The 13,510-nt window shown below is 47.6% G+C and overlaps 1 protein-coding gene across 1 annotated transcript in view; it reads left to right on the top strand.

Annotated features, from left to right (window-relative positions):
- The first annotated feature begins 1,720 nt into the window (after positions 1-1,720).
- The window catches only part of LOC129707359 (potassium channel subfamily K member 9-like), a 30,036-nt gene continuing 18,246 nt past the window's right edge, over positions 1,721-13,510 (top strand). The window contains exon 1 of the mRNA XM_055652339.1: positions 1,721-2,003. Within this exon, the coding sequence (XP_055508314.1) occupies positions 1,721-2,003 (283 nt within the window). The remainder of the gene's footprint in view (positions 2,004-13,510) is intronic.

The raw sequence follows: 13,510 nt of genomic DNA, 5'->3' as shown, positions 1-13,510 counted from the left end.
GTGTGTTGATGCGTCTGTGACGGCCATTGCCTGCGTTTTTGTAATTGTGTGTGTGTGTATCTGTAATAGTGTGTTAGTCTGTGGGAGCTTTGTACCTGTGCAGTTGACTGTGTGTGTTGACTGAACACGTATCTCCTCAAGCAGCGCGGGTGAGCGAGTACCTCCTCACTCCAGACACCTCCGATCCTCACGCAGCTCGGCACCAGGGTACCGCAGAGTGAACGTTGCTGGGGCTCGGCGTTAACTCTTTGCGGGAGCGCCGCTGCCGCCTCGGGCCACTTGTGGATTGCAGCGGCGGCTTGCGGGCGGACAGGCGGACGGGCTCCGTGCACCGACTCTGGGCTCTCCGCTCCGCGGGGGAAATGCGGAGAGCAGAGGGAGCGCGGGACCGTGACCTCTGCTTGATTTGCCCCGCCCGGAGCACCTGAGTCATGGGTCTACACCCGGCTGGATCCCGGCACTTTGGAGTCTCACAAATCTGGAGAGAACAGAATGAAACACTGGCTTTTTATATCTGCACTACGGCGCGGGGAAGGCGAGAGCTGGGCTCGATCCAGGACGCCGGGTGCAAGTTGGACCCCTGCGGGAGAGTAGCACCCGTGGCCCGGGGTGTTCGGTCGCGATAAGGGAGCTTCCTGAACAGGTTTACCGTCAACCGGGAGAGAACAGCTCGCAATAACCCATCTTGATCCAGGACAACCGACTGACTCGGTTCAAGGGGCGAGCGACGCAATCCATACTCCAGGGGTTGAACTACACACAAAGTTAGAGCGTGGAGCCGCGGCCGGCACCGTCCTCTCGGGGAGTTGATTCGGGGGAAAGGTTGGACTTTATTTGCTCTGGGAAAGGCATTCTTGGGATCAGTAAACCTGCCAAGGCCCAGGTTGTAAATGCTGGACTGGAGCAGCCCTGTAACCCGACTGTGGGTGGCGGGGGCGGGTGTTGGAGAGGTAAGTGCCCCCCACGGGGTTAAATCCAAAGCAAGCTACAGTGATCCCATCGTATCCCAATCCAAACCCACCAAAGCTAAACCTTCCCATTCCAATCCAAACCCACCGACGTAGGACCAACCGGACCCAACCCTAGAGCTCCCAACACGACCAATACTAACCCTACTCAACATATTCCGATCCACGTCGACCTGCCTGTGACATATCCAACTCGCCCCAATTCAACCCTAAACCTCCCGACACAACTCGCACGAAATCTACACGACGATCCCGGCGCACACGGACCTACCTTAGACCAACCCAACTCAACGGTAAACCTCACAACTCACCCCATACTAAACGTAAACCCTGCATAACCCAAGGCCATCCAGTGTAGACCAAGCAGACCCACCCTCCACTTTCCTAAACCAAACCATCACAACCGCGGACACTCCAAACCAACCAATCCTCCCAATCTAACACGGCCACATGACCGAGATCCATTCAAGGGAAAAGGAAATTGAGGCTAGTCCGGGCCATCCAACTCCGTCCAAACTGACCCAACTTAATCCAACTCAAGCCAACCTCTGGGTGGAGGGGAGGGGTAGAGGGGGGAGGTGTTGGGTGCCCCCATCCCTACTTTGAGACTCCTGGGCCGTGCAACTAAGCACTCAATTGAACATTACTATAAGACGCGTGCACGTCGCCGGGAGGAGCGCGTCCCCGCGGCCGGAGTACCCGGGGTAGGGGGAGGAGGGGATGCGGCGAGCAGGAGCCGGGCTCCGGTGGCCATGAAGCGGCAGAACGTGCGGACTCTCTCCCTGATCCTCTGCATGCTCACCTACCTGCTGGTCGGCGCCGCCGTCTTCGACGCGCTCGAGTCCGACTCCGAGACCTCCCGCAAACGCCGGCTAAACTCCAAGCGCATGGAGCTGAAGAGCAAGTACGGCATGAGCGAGGAAGACTACCGGGAGCTGGAGTGGGTGGTTCTGCAGAGCGAGCCGCACCGCGCCGGACACCAGTGGAAGTTCGCCGGCTCCTTCTACTTCGCAATCACAGTCATCACCACCATAGGTGAGAGAGGGGGGGGTGAAAGATTTGGAAGGGGTGACAGGGATTGGGGAGGGGAATTTGGGAGGGGGGGGGGGGGGGGTTGGGAGAGGGGTGGAGGGTAATAAGGATTGGGAAAGGGAGAGGAAATGAAGGGGAGAGTAGTGGAAAGAGGTGGTGAGAGTGATCGAGGAGGGGGTGAGGGGGGGCGAGGGGGTGCCAGGCCTCGAAACCCACATTTACGACATTTGGACAGATATATAGATAGGGGTTTAGAGGACCATGGGCCGAATGCAGGCGAACGGAGCAAGCCCAATATGGAATTGGTTGGCATGGATAAATTGGGCCGAAGGGCCTGTTTCCGTGTGGCACAGCTCCATGACTGTGACTTGCAGTGAGGGGCGGCCAAAGTTTTATCCAAACAAATGTCCTGAAGAAAGTCCACTTGGATTGCAGTGGTTGGGATCAATTGCGATCGCGATCGATTGTAATAATTAGTCACCGATATCTCGACAATTCCTTCAGTCCAATGTCATTAATCCCTGATGCAGTGGATGGGCGGCTGGGATATAATGCTGTCCCACCCCCTGCCCAGCGCCAATGCCCCCTTTATCTCTCCTTTCCCCTCCCCCTCCGCTTGGGTCAACAGAGGCCCGACCCGCTACCAGACCAGGAGTTCTCAGGGCGTCTGCAGTTCCAGCACATACACCCCTCTCCTGCCCCCTCCCATCTCCAACGTTATCCGATAATGGGGCAACCCATTAAAGCCGCACTCTCGCTGTCCGCTGGTGCCAGGCGACCCCTTGCCGCTGAAAGTTGCCGGCACTCGGTGGATGGATGGAAGGGAGAGGGGTGAAAGGAAGAAAGATGAGGGGGAGGGAAGGAGAGAGGGGAGGAGGGAAGAGGGGAGGTGGGGGGCAAAGGTGGAAGGGAGGATAAGAGGTGGGAAAGTGAAGACGGGTGGAGATGGGGGGAGGACAGGCAGTGAGGTGGGGGAGGGCTGGAGAGCAGGGAGGAGGAGAGGAGAGGAGATGAGAGGGTGGGGAAGTGGGAGAAGGGGGAAATTCCATTTGCCCACCCACCCACGCAACCCGGATGTTTACCCAATACTGTCCACAGTTCAGTGTAGGAAGGAACAGCAGATGCTGGTTTACACTGAAGATAGACATAAAATGTTGGAGTAACTCAGCGGGACAGGCAGCATCACTGAATAGAAGGAATGGGTGACGTTTCAGGTCGAGACCCTTCTTCACTCTGAGATGATAATGTCGGGGTTGCTGCAGAGTGAGCCAAGGACTGTATGTTCAGAGGGGGAGAGGTTAGATTAGGTAAGGGGAGTGGAAAAGTTGATACGGTTTATGCCACACCGGCAGTTAGAAGCACAAAGGTCTAAAGAGGGTGGAAGGCCGTCCGGGGGAGTCCAAGAGGAGGGGGGCCATTAGAAGGGGTCGGCGCTGGGTGGTGAGGACTCACTCCTTCCCATAGAAAAAGGCACGGAGGCAGAGGCAACGGAATAAAAGCTCACTTCGTGGCGAACCCGGAACTTGTTGAGGAGGGGGCGGAGGGGAACGATGATGAGGCCTCTGTTGAGGACAGACCGTTCTGTATGGGAAAGGGGGAGGTCAGGTGGGGGTGGCGAAGACACCACAAGGGTGGGGGTTGGGGTCAGAGGAGGGCAGGTGAGGTCTGGTGGAGGGGGTTCAGAGAGGAGAGGGGTATGAGAACCTACGCGTGGGTGGGAGTAGCTGCTGGGGTGGGAGTAGTTGGGGCCATCTGGTTGAAGGGGGGGGGGGGGGGGGGGAGGTGAAGACCTAGTGGAACCACCACTGAGGTTCCTTATAGGGGGGGGGGGGGGAGCAATGGGAGCCAGGAGAGTCGGACCCCACAGAAAAGGAACATGCAGCGTGGAGGCTGTGGGCTGGTGCTGAGCCTGGAACCCAGGTGAGGCGGGCAGTGGAGAGGCAGGGGTTGGGGGAATTGCTGGTGGGGGCCCGCTAGGGGACGAAGGGAATCTAAGGAAGAGTCTCGACCTGAAACGTCACCCATTCCTACTGTCCAGAAATGCTGCCTGTCCCGCTGAGTTACTCCAGCATATTGTGTTTATCTTCCATTCGCAGCTCAGTTCATCAAACTTGATGAATCCGAGCTTCTAATATACGAGCGGGGCAGTGAATTAGACGGGACGTGGAGTACAAGGCACTTTGCCGAGATCGGGGGTCAGTGCCAATGCAGGATCTTGAGGGGCCCAGAGAAATATCACTGACACCTTAGTGAGCCTTACCACTGAGTGAACGTAACTCGGGTCACAGAGAACATTATAATCCAGGGCTGTCCACAGGAGAGTGGGAGAGGCCGGATAACTGGGAAAGAACGGGCCATCCCTGTAAATTAGAGAGATAGCATGAATTAAATCAGTCAGCGGTCAACTGCATGGGAGATTAATTGCATTGGACTGCTGGATCGATTAGTATTAACAAATTGGAGAGTTGATTACATTGCACTGTGGGATGAGTTACCTCGGCAAGGGATTAATAATAGCAGGCTGTGGAATCAATTACAACAGATTTGGGGATTATTTACTTCAAACTGTGACATTAAATGTATCAAACATTGTGATTAATTGCATCATAGCAGGAAACTGTTCACGTCATACAATGTTAGAAATGTGACAATTCTGCATTTGGCCCTTCGTGTCTGCTAGTTCAGACCACTCCCAAGCATTGTCACAACCTCCAGCACTGAACATAAATCAGTGCAGCACCAACAACAGGGCGTTTGGCCCACAATATCTGTGCCAAACATGATGCCGAGTTAAACTACTCTCCTCTGCCTGCTCGTGATCTATATCCCTCCATTAGCTGCCTATCCTTCGGCCTATCTGAAAGCTTCTTAAACATCACTATAGCATCTGCCCCCACCACCACCAGCAGTGTGCTCCAAGCACTCACCACCCTCTGCGTAAAAAAATGTTCAAACGTTTAAAATAAATTACCCCTAACATCTCCGTTAAACATTGCCGCTCTCACTTTAAGGCTATACCCTCTAGTCTTTGACATTTCTACCCTGGGAGAAAAAGTACTGATTGTCTTTTCTATCTGTGCCTCTTATAATTTTACATACTTCTATCAGGTCTCCTTTCAACCTCTGACGTTCCAGGGATAATAATCCAACCTCTCCTTGAAGCTAATGCTGTCTGAAGAAGGGTCTCAACCCGAAATGCCACCCATTCCTTCTCTCCAGAGATGCTGCCTATCCTGCTGAGTTACTCCAGCATTTAGTGTCGACCCTGCCTAATCCAGGCAGCATTCTGGTAAACCTCTGCACCCTCTCCAAAGCCTCCACATCCTACCAGTGATGGGACGACCAGAATGCTCTAATGGGCCAATAATCCTCAGCTCACTGCTCTCCGTGCTCTCCCAGAAGGTGCTTAAATGTGGAGACAGTTTCTGATCTCATCAACCTTTCAGGCAATAACTCCTGAGCCTCACCAGCCTCAGAGTGGAAACAATGTCTTCATCTCCTCTCTGATCTTGTGTGAGAAGGAACTGCAAATGCTGGTTTATAGCAAAGATAGGCACAAAATGCTGGAGTATCTCAACGTGTCAGGCAGCATCTCTGTCTATCCTCTCTGATCTTTCCAGTTAATTTAATTCTGCACCACCTGTACATTTGTATCCCTCTGATATGAGAACAACATCCTTCCTATTGACTTTGCTTGGGTCCCTCATAATTATATATTTCAAAATTAAATCTCCTGTCAGTCTCCCCTCTACCAAAGTAACCCTCACAGCACCCAACCTTTCCTCTCAGTTAGGTTCCCAGTCCTGGTAAGCGTCTTATAAAAGTCTCCTCTGCACCCTCTCTAATGCAGTCACTAGTGTAACAAGGCCATAACTTTACTCAATGTACAAGATGTAGTCTGACCAGTGTTAAATACAGTTTGGGTGTTGTGTGTACGGAATTTGTACATTCTCGCTGTGACCGCATGGGTTTTCTCCAGTTACATAGAAACATAGAAAATAGGTGCTGTAGGAGGCCATTCGGCCCTTCGAGCCAGCCATTCATTGCGATCATGGCTGATCTTCCCCTATCAATAACCTGTGCCTGCCTTCTCCCCATATCCCTTGACTCCATTAGCCCCTAGAGCTATGTAACTCTCTCTTAAATCCATCCAGTGACTTGGCTCCACTGCCCTCTGTGGCAGGGAATTCCATAAATTCACAACTCTCTGGGTGAAAAAGTTTTTTCTCACCTCAGTCTTAAATGACCTCCCCTTTATTCTAAGAATGTATTCTAAGTTGCTCCAGTTTCCACCCATACTCCAAAGGCTTACAGGCATGTACAGTAGGTTAATTGGCTTCTGTAAAATTGTAAATTGTCCCTAGTGTGTGGGATAGTGCTGGTATGTGGAGTGATCACTGGTCATCACATACTTGGTGGGCTGAAGAGCTTGTTTGCACACTGTATGTTTAGTTTAGTTTAGACCCATCAGCCCGCTGAGTCCACACCAACCAGCGATCCCCGCACACTAACACTAGTCCTACACACACTAGGGACAATTTACAATGTTACCAAGCCAATTACCCCAAAACCTGTACGTCTTTGGAGTGTGGGACGAGTAACCAGAGCGCCCGGGAATAAACCAACAAGGTCACAGGGAAAACCTTCTTCCACCAAGCCAGTGTCTATCCAGTCAGCTAACTCTCCTTGGATCCCATGCAATGTAACCTTCCAGAGCAGCCCACCATGCGGAATTTTGTCAAACGTCGAAACTACATATATACACTTCAAAACACTGAAATGCATATATACGTAAACCATCTACCTCTCTGCCCTCATCAACCTTTTTGATCACATCTTCATAAACTTGAGAATGAGTCACCTCTAGCAACTCACCATTTTCACCAGTCAAGTCAGGAGTGTCTGCATGCAGTCCACATGGATTTTGACAAGGCCTTTGACAAGGTCTCACATGAAGACTGGTCAAAATATAAAGGCTCATGGCATCCAAGGTAGATATGTACATTGGATCCAAATTGGCCCTGTGGAAGAAAGCAAATGGTCGTCAGGTATTTGTGTGACTGAAAGGCTGTTGCCAACAAGGTTCCATTGGGCTCAGAACTTTGTCCCTTAGAACGTAGAACAGTACAGCACAGAAACTGGATCTTCAGCACACAATATCTGTGCCCAGTATGATGCCAAGTTAAACTAATCTGCCTGCATATGATCTATACCCTCCCCCCTTCCATTCCCTGCATATCCACATGAAAGTCTCTTAAAGGGCACTATCGTATCTCCCTCCCACTACCACCCCCACAGCATGTTCCAGACACCCATCACCCTATGTGTCTGATAATAATTTTTAAAATTGTCCTGCCCACCCCTTTAAACTTTGAACCCCTCACCTTAAAGCTATGCCCTCGGGTACTGTATTTGACATTTCCACCCAGTTGAAAAATGTTCTGACTGTCTACCCTGTCTATGCCTCACATAATTTTATATTTCTATTCGGGTCTCCCATCGGCTTCAAATTTTCTGGAGAAAACAATCCACATTTGTCCAACCTCTCCTTATAGCTCGTACTCTCCAATCCATGCAGGATTCTGGTAAACTTGCACCCTCTCCAAAGCCTGCACTTTCTTCCTGTAATGGGGTGACCAGAAGTGGTCTGGAAGGTTTTTGATTTTAGCTTTAAGTGTGGAAGCATAATGAAAAAAAGTTTACAGATGACACAAAACTTGGCAGTGTGGTTGTAGGTGAAGTGATGGTTTTAGATTGCTTGAGGACAGTCATTGGGCAGAGAGATGATGTCCATCAGGATCAAGGATTGTACGGATCCAAAACCAGGATTAATTACGTAAAAATATGCCATAATAACATAAAACAGATAGTAGCAGGAGTAGGCCATTCATTATGATCAGAGCTGAAATGGTAAGAAACCATCATATCAGATGTTGGGTGTAAGTAGATCACATTCTCCTATTTAATACACCAGATTTTACATCACACTGGAAGATTAATTAGATCTGCCTGTGGGACCGATTTCAGAAGATTATGAGATTTGAGTAGATCAGAATGTGTCATTATTTGCATCTGGATGCGGGATTAATTGTTACACGTGATAATAAACTGACCTTTGAACCATTGAACCTTTAATTAGTCACATCAGACCAGGATTCACACAACCAGGCAATGCACTGAATTATAAATAAAATACTGCAGATGCTGAAAATCGGAAGTAAAGAAACAAATTCTGGGATCAGTCAGTCAGGCAGCATCAGTGATGGGGAAAAACTCTGTGAACATTCCAGGTAAATTAGAGACACAAAAAACTGTGGACGCCGGAATTTTGAGCAAAAAGCACAGTGGTGGCGGAACTCATCGGGTCAGGCAGCATCCGTGGAGGGAATGGGCAGACGACTTTTCAGGTCGGGACCTTTCCTCAGACTGATTCAAACAGACAGTGTATCGTTCAGTCTGAAGAATGAGCCCCCGGCTCAAATTGTCATCTGTCCATTCCCTCCACAGATGCTGCTTGCCCCATTGAGTTCCTCCAGCACTTTGTGCTTTGAGCCAGTTACATTACACCAGCCTCTGGTAAATATAGATCAAACGGAGTGTTTAGCTGGTTGTGACTATAAAGGATGAATTATCTATGACTGTAGGATGAATTACATTTGAGGGTGAGTTTTTCCTGTCAGGCTGATGCATCAAACTGTACCTTGACTTAATTCCAAAGCATAGGATTAAGTGCATAAACAAAAAATGACAGAAACACTTAGCAGGTCAGTTAGCATCTGTCAAGAGGGAAACAGAGTTAATCTTTCAGATTCATTAGAGGTTGTTGCGAGGACTCGAGGGCCTGAGCGATAGGGAGAGGTTGAGCAGTCTAGGACTTTATTCCTTGGAGCGCAGGAGGATGAGGGATGATCTCTATTGAGGTGTACAAAATCATGAGAGGAATAGATTGGGTAATCACATGGTGTCTTTTGTCCTGAATAAATTAATTAAGGACCAGAGGACATGGGATTAAGGTGAGGAGGGAAGGTTTTAATAGGAACTTAAGGGGTAACATTTTTACACGAAGGGTGGTAGGTGTATGGAACGAACTGCTGGAGGAGATAGTTGAGGCGGTTATGTTGGTCGGCATGGGCAAGTTGGGCTGAAGGGCCTGTTTCCATGCTATACGACCCTATTCCCTCAGAACAAAAGTTTTAAATCGGAGCGGGGGTAGAGGAAGGATACATTGGTGCAAGGGTACATTGCTGATTGAGTAAAGACAGGGTTTCTGTGAAGATAAACTGTGATACTAGTCTAACATCGGTAGTGGGGAAACTGCTAGAGTCAGTTATTAAAGATGGGATAGCAGCACATTTGGAAAGTGGTGAAATCATTGGACAAAGTCAGCATGGATTTACGAAAGGTAAATCATGTCTGATGAATCTGATAGAATTTTTCGAGGATGTAACTAGTAGCGTGGATAGGGGAGAACCAGTGGATGTGGTGTATCTGGACTTCCAGAAGGCTTTCGACAAGGTCCCACATAAGAGATTAGTATACAAACTTAAAGCACACGGCATTGGGGGTTCAGTATTGATGTGGATAGAGAACTGGCTGGCAAACAGGAAGCAAAGAGTAGGAGTAAACGGGTCCTTTTCACAATGGCGGGCAGTGACTAGTGGGGTACCGCAAGGCTCAGTGCTGGGACCCCAGCTATTTACAATATATATTAATGATCTGGATGAGGGAATTGAAGGCAATATCTCCAAGTTTGCGGATGACACTAAGCTGGGGGGCAGTGTTAGCTGTGAGGAGGATGCTAGGAGACTGCAAGGTGACTTGGATAGGCTCCAAATCTGAGGAAGGACATTATTGCCATGGAGGGAGTGCAGAGAAGGTTCACCAGACTGATTCCTGGGATGTCAGGACTGTCTTATGAAGAAAGACTGGATAACTTGGTTTATACTCTCTAGAATTTAGGATTTTATAGAAACTTACAAAATTCTTAAGGGGTTGGACAGGCTAGATGCAGGAAGATTGTTCCCGATGTTGGGGAAGTCCAGGACAAGGGGTCACAGCTTACGGATAAGGGAGAAATCCTTTAAAACCGAGATGAGAAGAACTTTTTTCACACAGAGTGGTGAATCTCTGGAACTCTCTGCCACAGAGGGTAGTTGAGGCCAGTTCATTGGCTATATTTAAGAGGGAGTTAGATGTGGCCCTTGTGGCTAAGGGGATCAGAGGGTATGGAGCGAAGGCAGGTACGGGATACTGAGTTGGATGATCAGCCATGATCATATTGAATGGCGGTGCAGGCTCGAAGGGCCGAATGGCCTACTCCTGCACCTAATTTCTATGTGTCTATGTTTCTATGTGATGAATCAACCTACTAGATAGAATAATAAGAGCAATTAGAAAGTGAAAATAATAAATCGCATCTAAAGGTGTGAGATTATCTGGTCGGGTTAATGGGAGCAATTAAAGGCCGAGATCATCAGTAAAATCGATGGAGTTTTACAAATTCAGAAGGGGATAGATTAGACTGAAGGAGGCAAGTGGAAGAACCAATGTAAAACATAGAACAGTATAGCACAGGAACAGGCCCTCAGCCCACAATGACAATGACGACCACTTGTGCCTACCTGCACATAATCCATGTCCCTCCATTCCCTACATATCCATGTGTCTAAACAAAAGTCTCTTGAATGGCACTATCGTAGCTGCCTCCACTATCGTAGTGCCTTCGAGGCACCACAACTACTTAAACAATCCACTCTAGTATTAAATTGTTTTCATCCTGGGGAAAATGGTTCAGACTCCTTTTGGGTACCAAACTACAGCTTCAATGGCTCATTTCTTCCATCTGTCTCAAAACTGTCCATTTAAGATGTAGAGCAATAATCTGTGACATCAGTTCACATCTTCTGTCTCCAGCTAGGATACTGTCCAATTTGCCTCAACCCCATTGAGGACATTGGACTTTGTCTATGGAACTGATGCACTACTGGGAACTATTATCTGCAATATGTATCTTTCCCTTTATTCTACCTATTGTACTCGAGTCTGACTTGATTGTATATTTTTTGAGTCATACAGCATGGAAAGTGGCCCTTCAGCCCAACTTGCCCACACTAACCAAAATGTTCCATCTACACTGGTTCCACCTGCCAGCGTTCAGCTCATATCCCACTAAACCTGTCCTATCTATGTACCTGTCTAATTGTTTTTTTAATATTGTTATGGTCCCTGCCTCAACTACCTCTTCTGGCAGCTCGTTCCATACAGCCATCACCCTTTTATCTGATCTGTTTGGAGAGCAGGCAAAACAAAACTTTTCACTGTTCCTCACTATACATTTTTAAAGCCGAGATTGACAGGTGCTTGATTAGTAACAGTGTCAAAGTTTATGGGGAGAAGGCAGGAGAATGGCATTGAGTGGGAAAGATGGATCTGCCATGATTGAATGGCAGAGTAGACTCGGTGGGTCGAATGGCCTAATTCTGCTCTCATGACTTATGAACATGATAATAATAAACCTAAGCCTTAACTTAAATGAGCGCAGCCTGACCTGCTGGGATGTTCCACATCTCTGTATTTCACAGCTTTTTCATCCCTTTGTGTTTTCACTCTTTGTTGCCTTCGTCCCTGAGTTGATTTCATTTTATTCTCTCCATACCTTCCCCCTCAATCAACAGATGACCTCCAAAATGTATCCTTGAGGCAACCCTGGCCTTTCCCCACCGCAGGCATTTGTTTTGTCCTCCCTACTTCCGCAGATGACAACTAAGTGAGTCTCTCCTTCCCAGTTCCTCCTTCGAGGAATCTTTTGCCGACAACATTGGTTTCTCTCTCCACACCTGACCCGCTGAGTCTCTCCAGCATTTTCTGTTTGTCCTGAACATTTGCAGCATCTGATGCTTGTTGACTTTCAGTTGCTGATGGATAGATCAGAATGTGGGATTAACTACATCAGACCAAGACACTAATCTCTATCAAACTGCAGGATTCATTATGATAGATTCAGAAGGAATGGGATAATTTAATTATAGAAAATTGGGAGATAAATTGCATCAATCAAGGAAATTAATTATGTCCAACTGTAGCATTGATTACGGCAATCAGTGATTTTGGGGTCCAAGTCCATGACTCCTTGAAAGTGGCAACACAAGTAGACAGCGGTAAAGAAGGTGGTAGATGGATTTGGTACAAGGATCAGGAAGCTGGTCTTGGCATCATGTTCAGCATAGACATTGTGGATCGAAGGGCCGTTTCCCAGTACTGTAATGTTCTACCACACCAAATTCTGGGATTAATGCTTAATTAAATTATGATGCGAGCTGGAAAGGGTGCAAACAAGATTTACGAGGATGTTGCCAGGACTTGAGGGTCTGAGCTACAGCGAGAAGTTGGTTTAGGCTAGGACTTTATTCCTTGTAGTGCAGGAGGATGGTTGATCATATTGAGGTGTATAATATAATGAGTGGAATAGATTGAGTAACAGACTATGCATACACTCTGAGTAGGGGAATCAAGAACCAGAGGACATATGTTTAAGGTGAGAGGGGACAGATTTCATAGGAATATGAAGGGCAAACTTTTCACACACAGCGTGGTGGGTATATGGAATAAACTGCAAAGGAGGTCGTTGAGGCAGGTACGATAACAATATTTAAAAGACATTTGGACGGGTACTCGGAAAGGAAAGGTTCAGAGGGATATGGGCCAAACACAGGCTGATGGATCCAGTGTAGATGGGGCAGTTTGGTGGGCATGGGAAAATTGGGTCGAAGAGCCTGTTTCCATACTGTATGATTATGACAATTAATACCATTAAACTGTGATTAGATTGCATTAGATTCTAGCATTAAATACTCCAAATTGTACGAGTAATAACATCGGATGGGAGAGATAATTAAATTAAACAGTGAGGTTAATCATGTCAATCTGTGGGAATAATGTTACTGGATTGTAGTATCAATTACTCTAGATTATGGGATTAATTACACCAGATGGCGAAATAAAATACTTCAAAGAATGCAAATTAATGTTATCGGTGTAATCATATCAGATTGGCAAGGCTTCGAAACAGGCTCTGCGATAATTATAACAGACAAGGAGATTAATTGCACCAATTGATGGGATTAGATACTTCAAAGTATTGATTATGCTAAACTGTGGGTAATTATTACTCTGGGCTCAGGGATTAATGATACCAGATGTGCTTTTGTTCCATCAACTGTGGGATTAATACCATCAGGTTTTGTGATTTATCACATCCAATTGCATAGTCATTATGCCAGGCTCTTGATTAATTAACAAAGATTTATGATCAGTAATTACCCAGGGTGTGGTAACAATTCCATCAAAATGTGAGAGTAATTATCTCAATTCACTGGGAAGGAGTGGGTTGAATAGTAAAATAACACAGGACTGGAGCAACTCAATGGGTCAGGCAGCATCTCCGGAGAACATGGGTAGGTGAAGTCCAGGGTCAAGACACAAAAAGTCACTTATCCATGTTCTCCAAAGAA

This window comes from Leucoraja erinacea, chromosome 21 (assembly GCF_028641065.1).
Source record: "Leucoraja erinacea ecotype New England chromosome 21, Leri_hhj_1, whole genome shotgun sequence".
Classification (NCBI taxonomy): domain Eukaryota; kingdom Metazoa; phylum Chordata; class Chondrichthyes; order Rajiformes; family Rajidae; genus Leucoraja; species Leucoraja erinaceus.
This window is presented reverse-complemented; position numbering and strand designations above follow the sequence as displayed.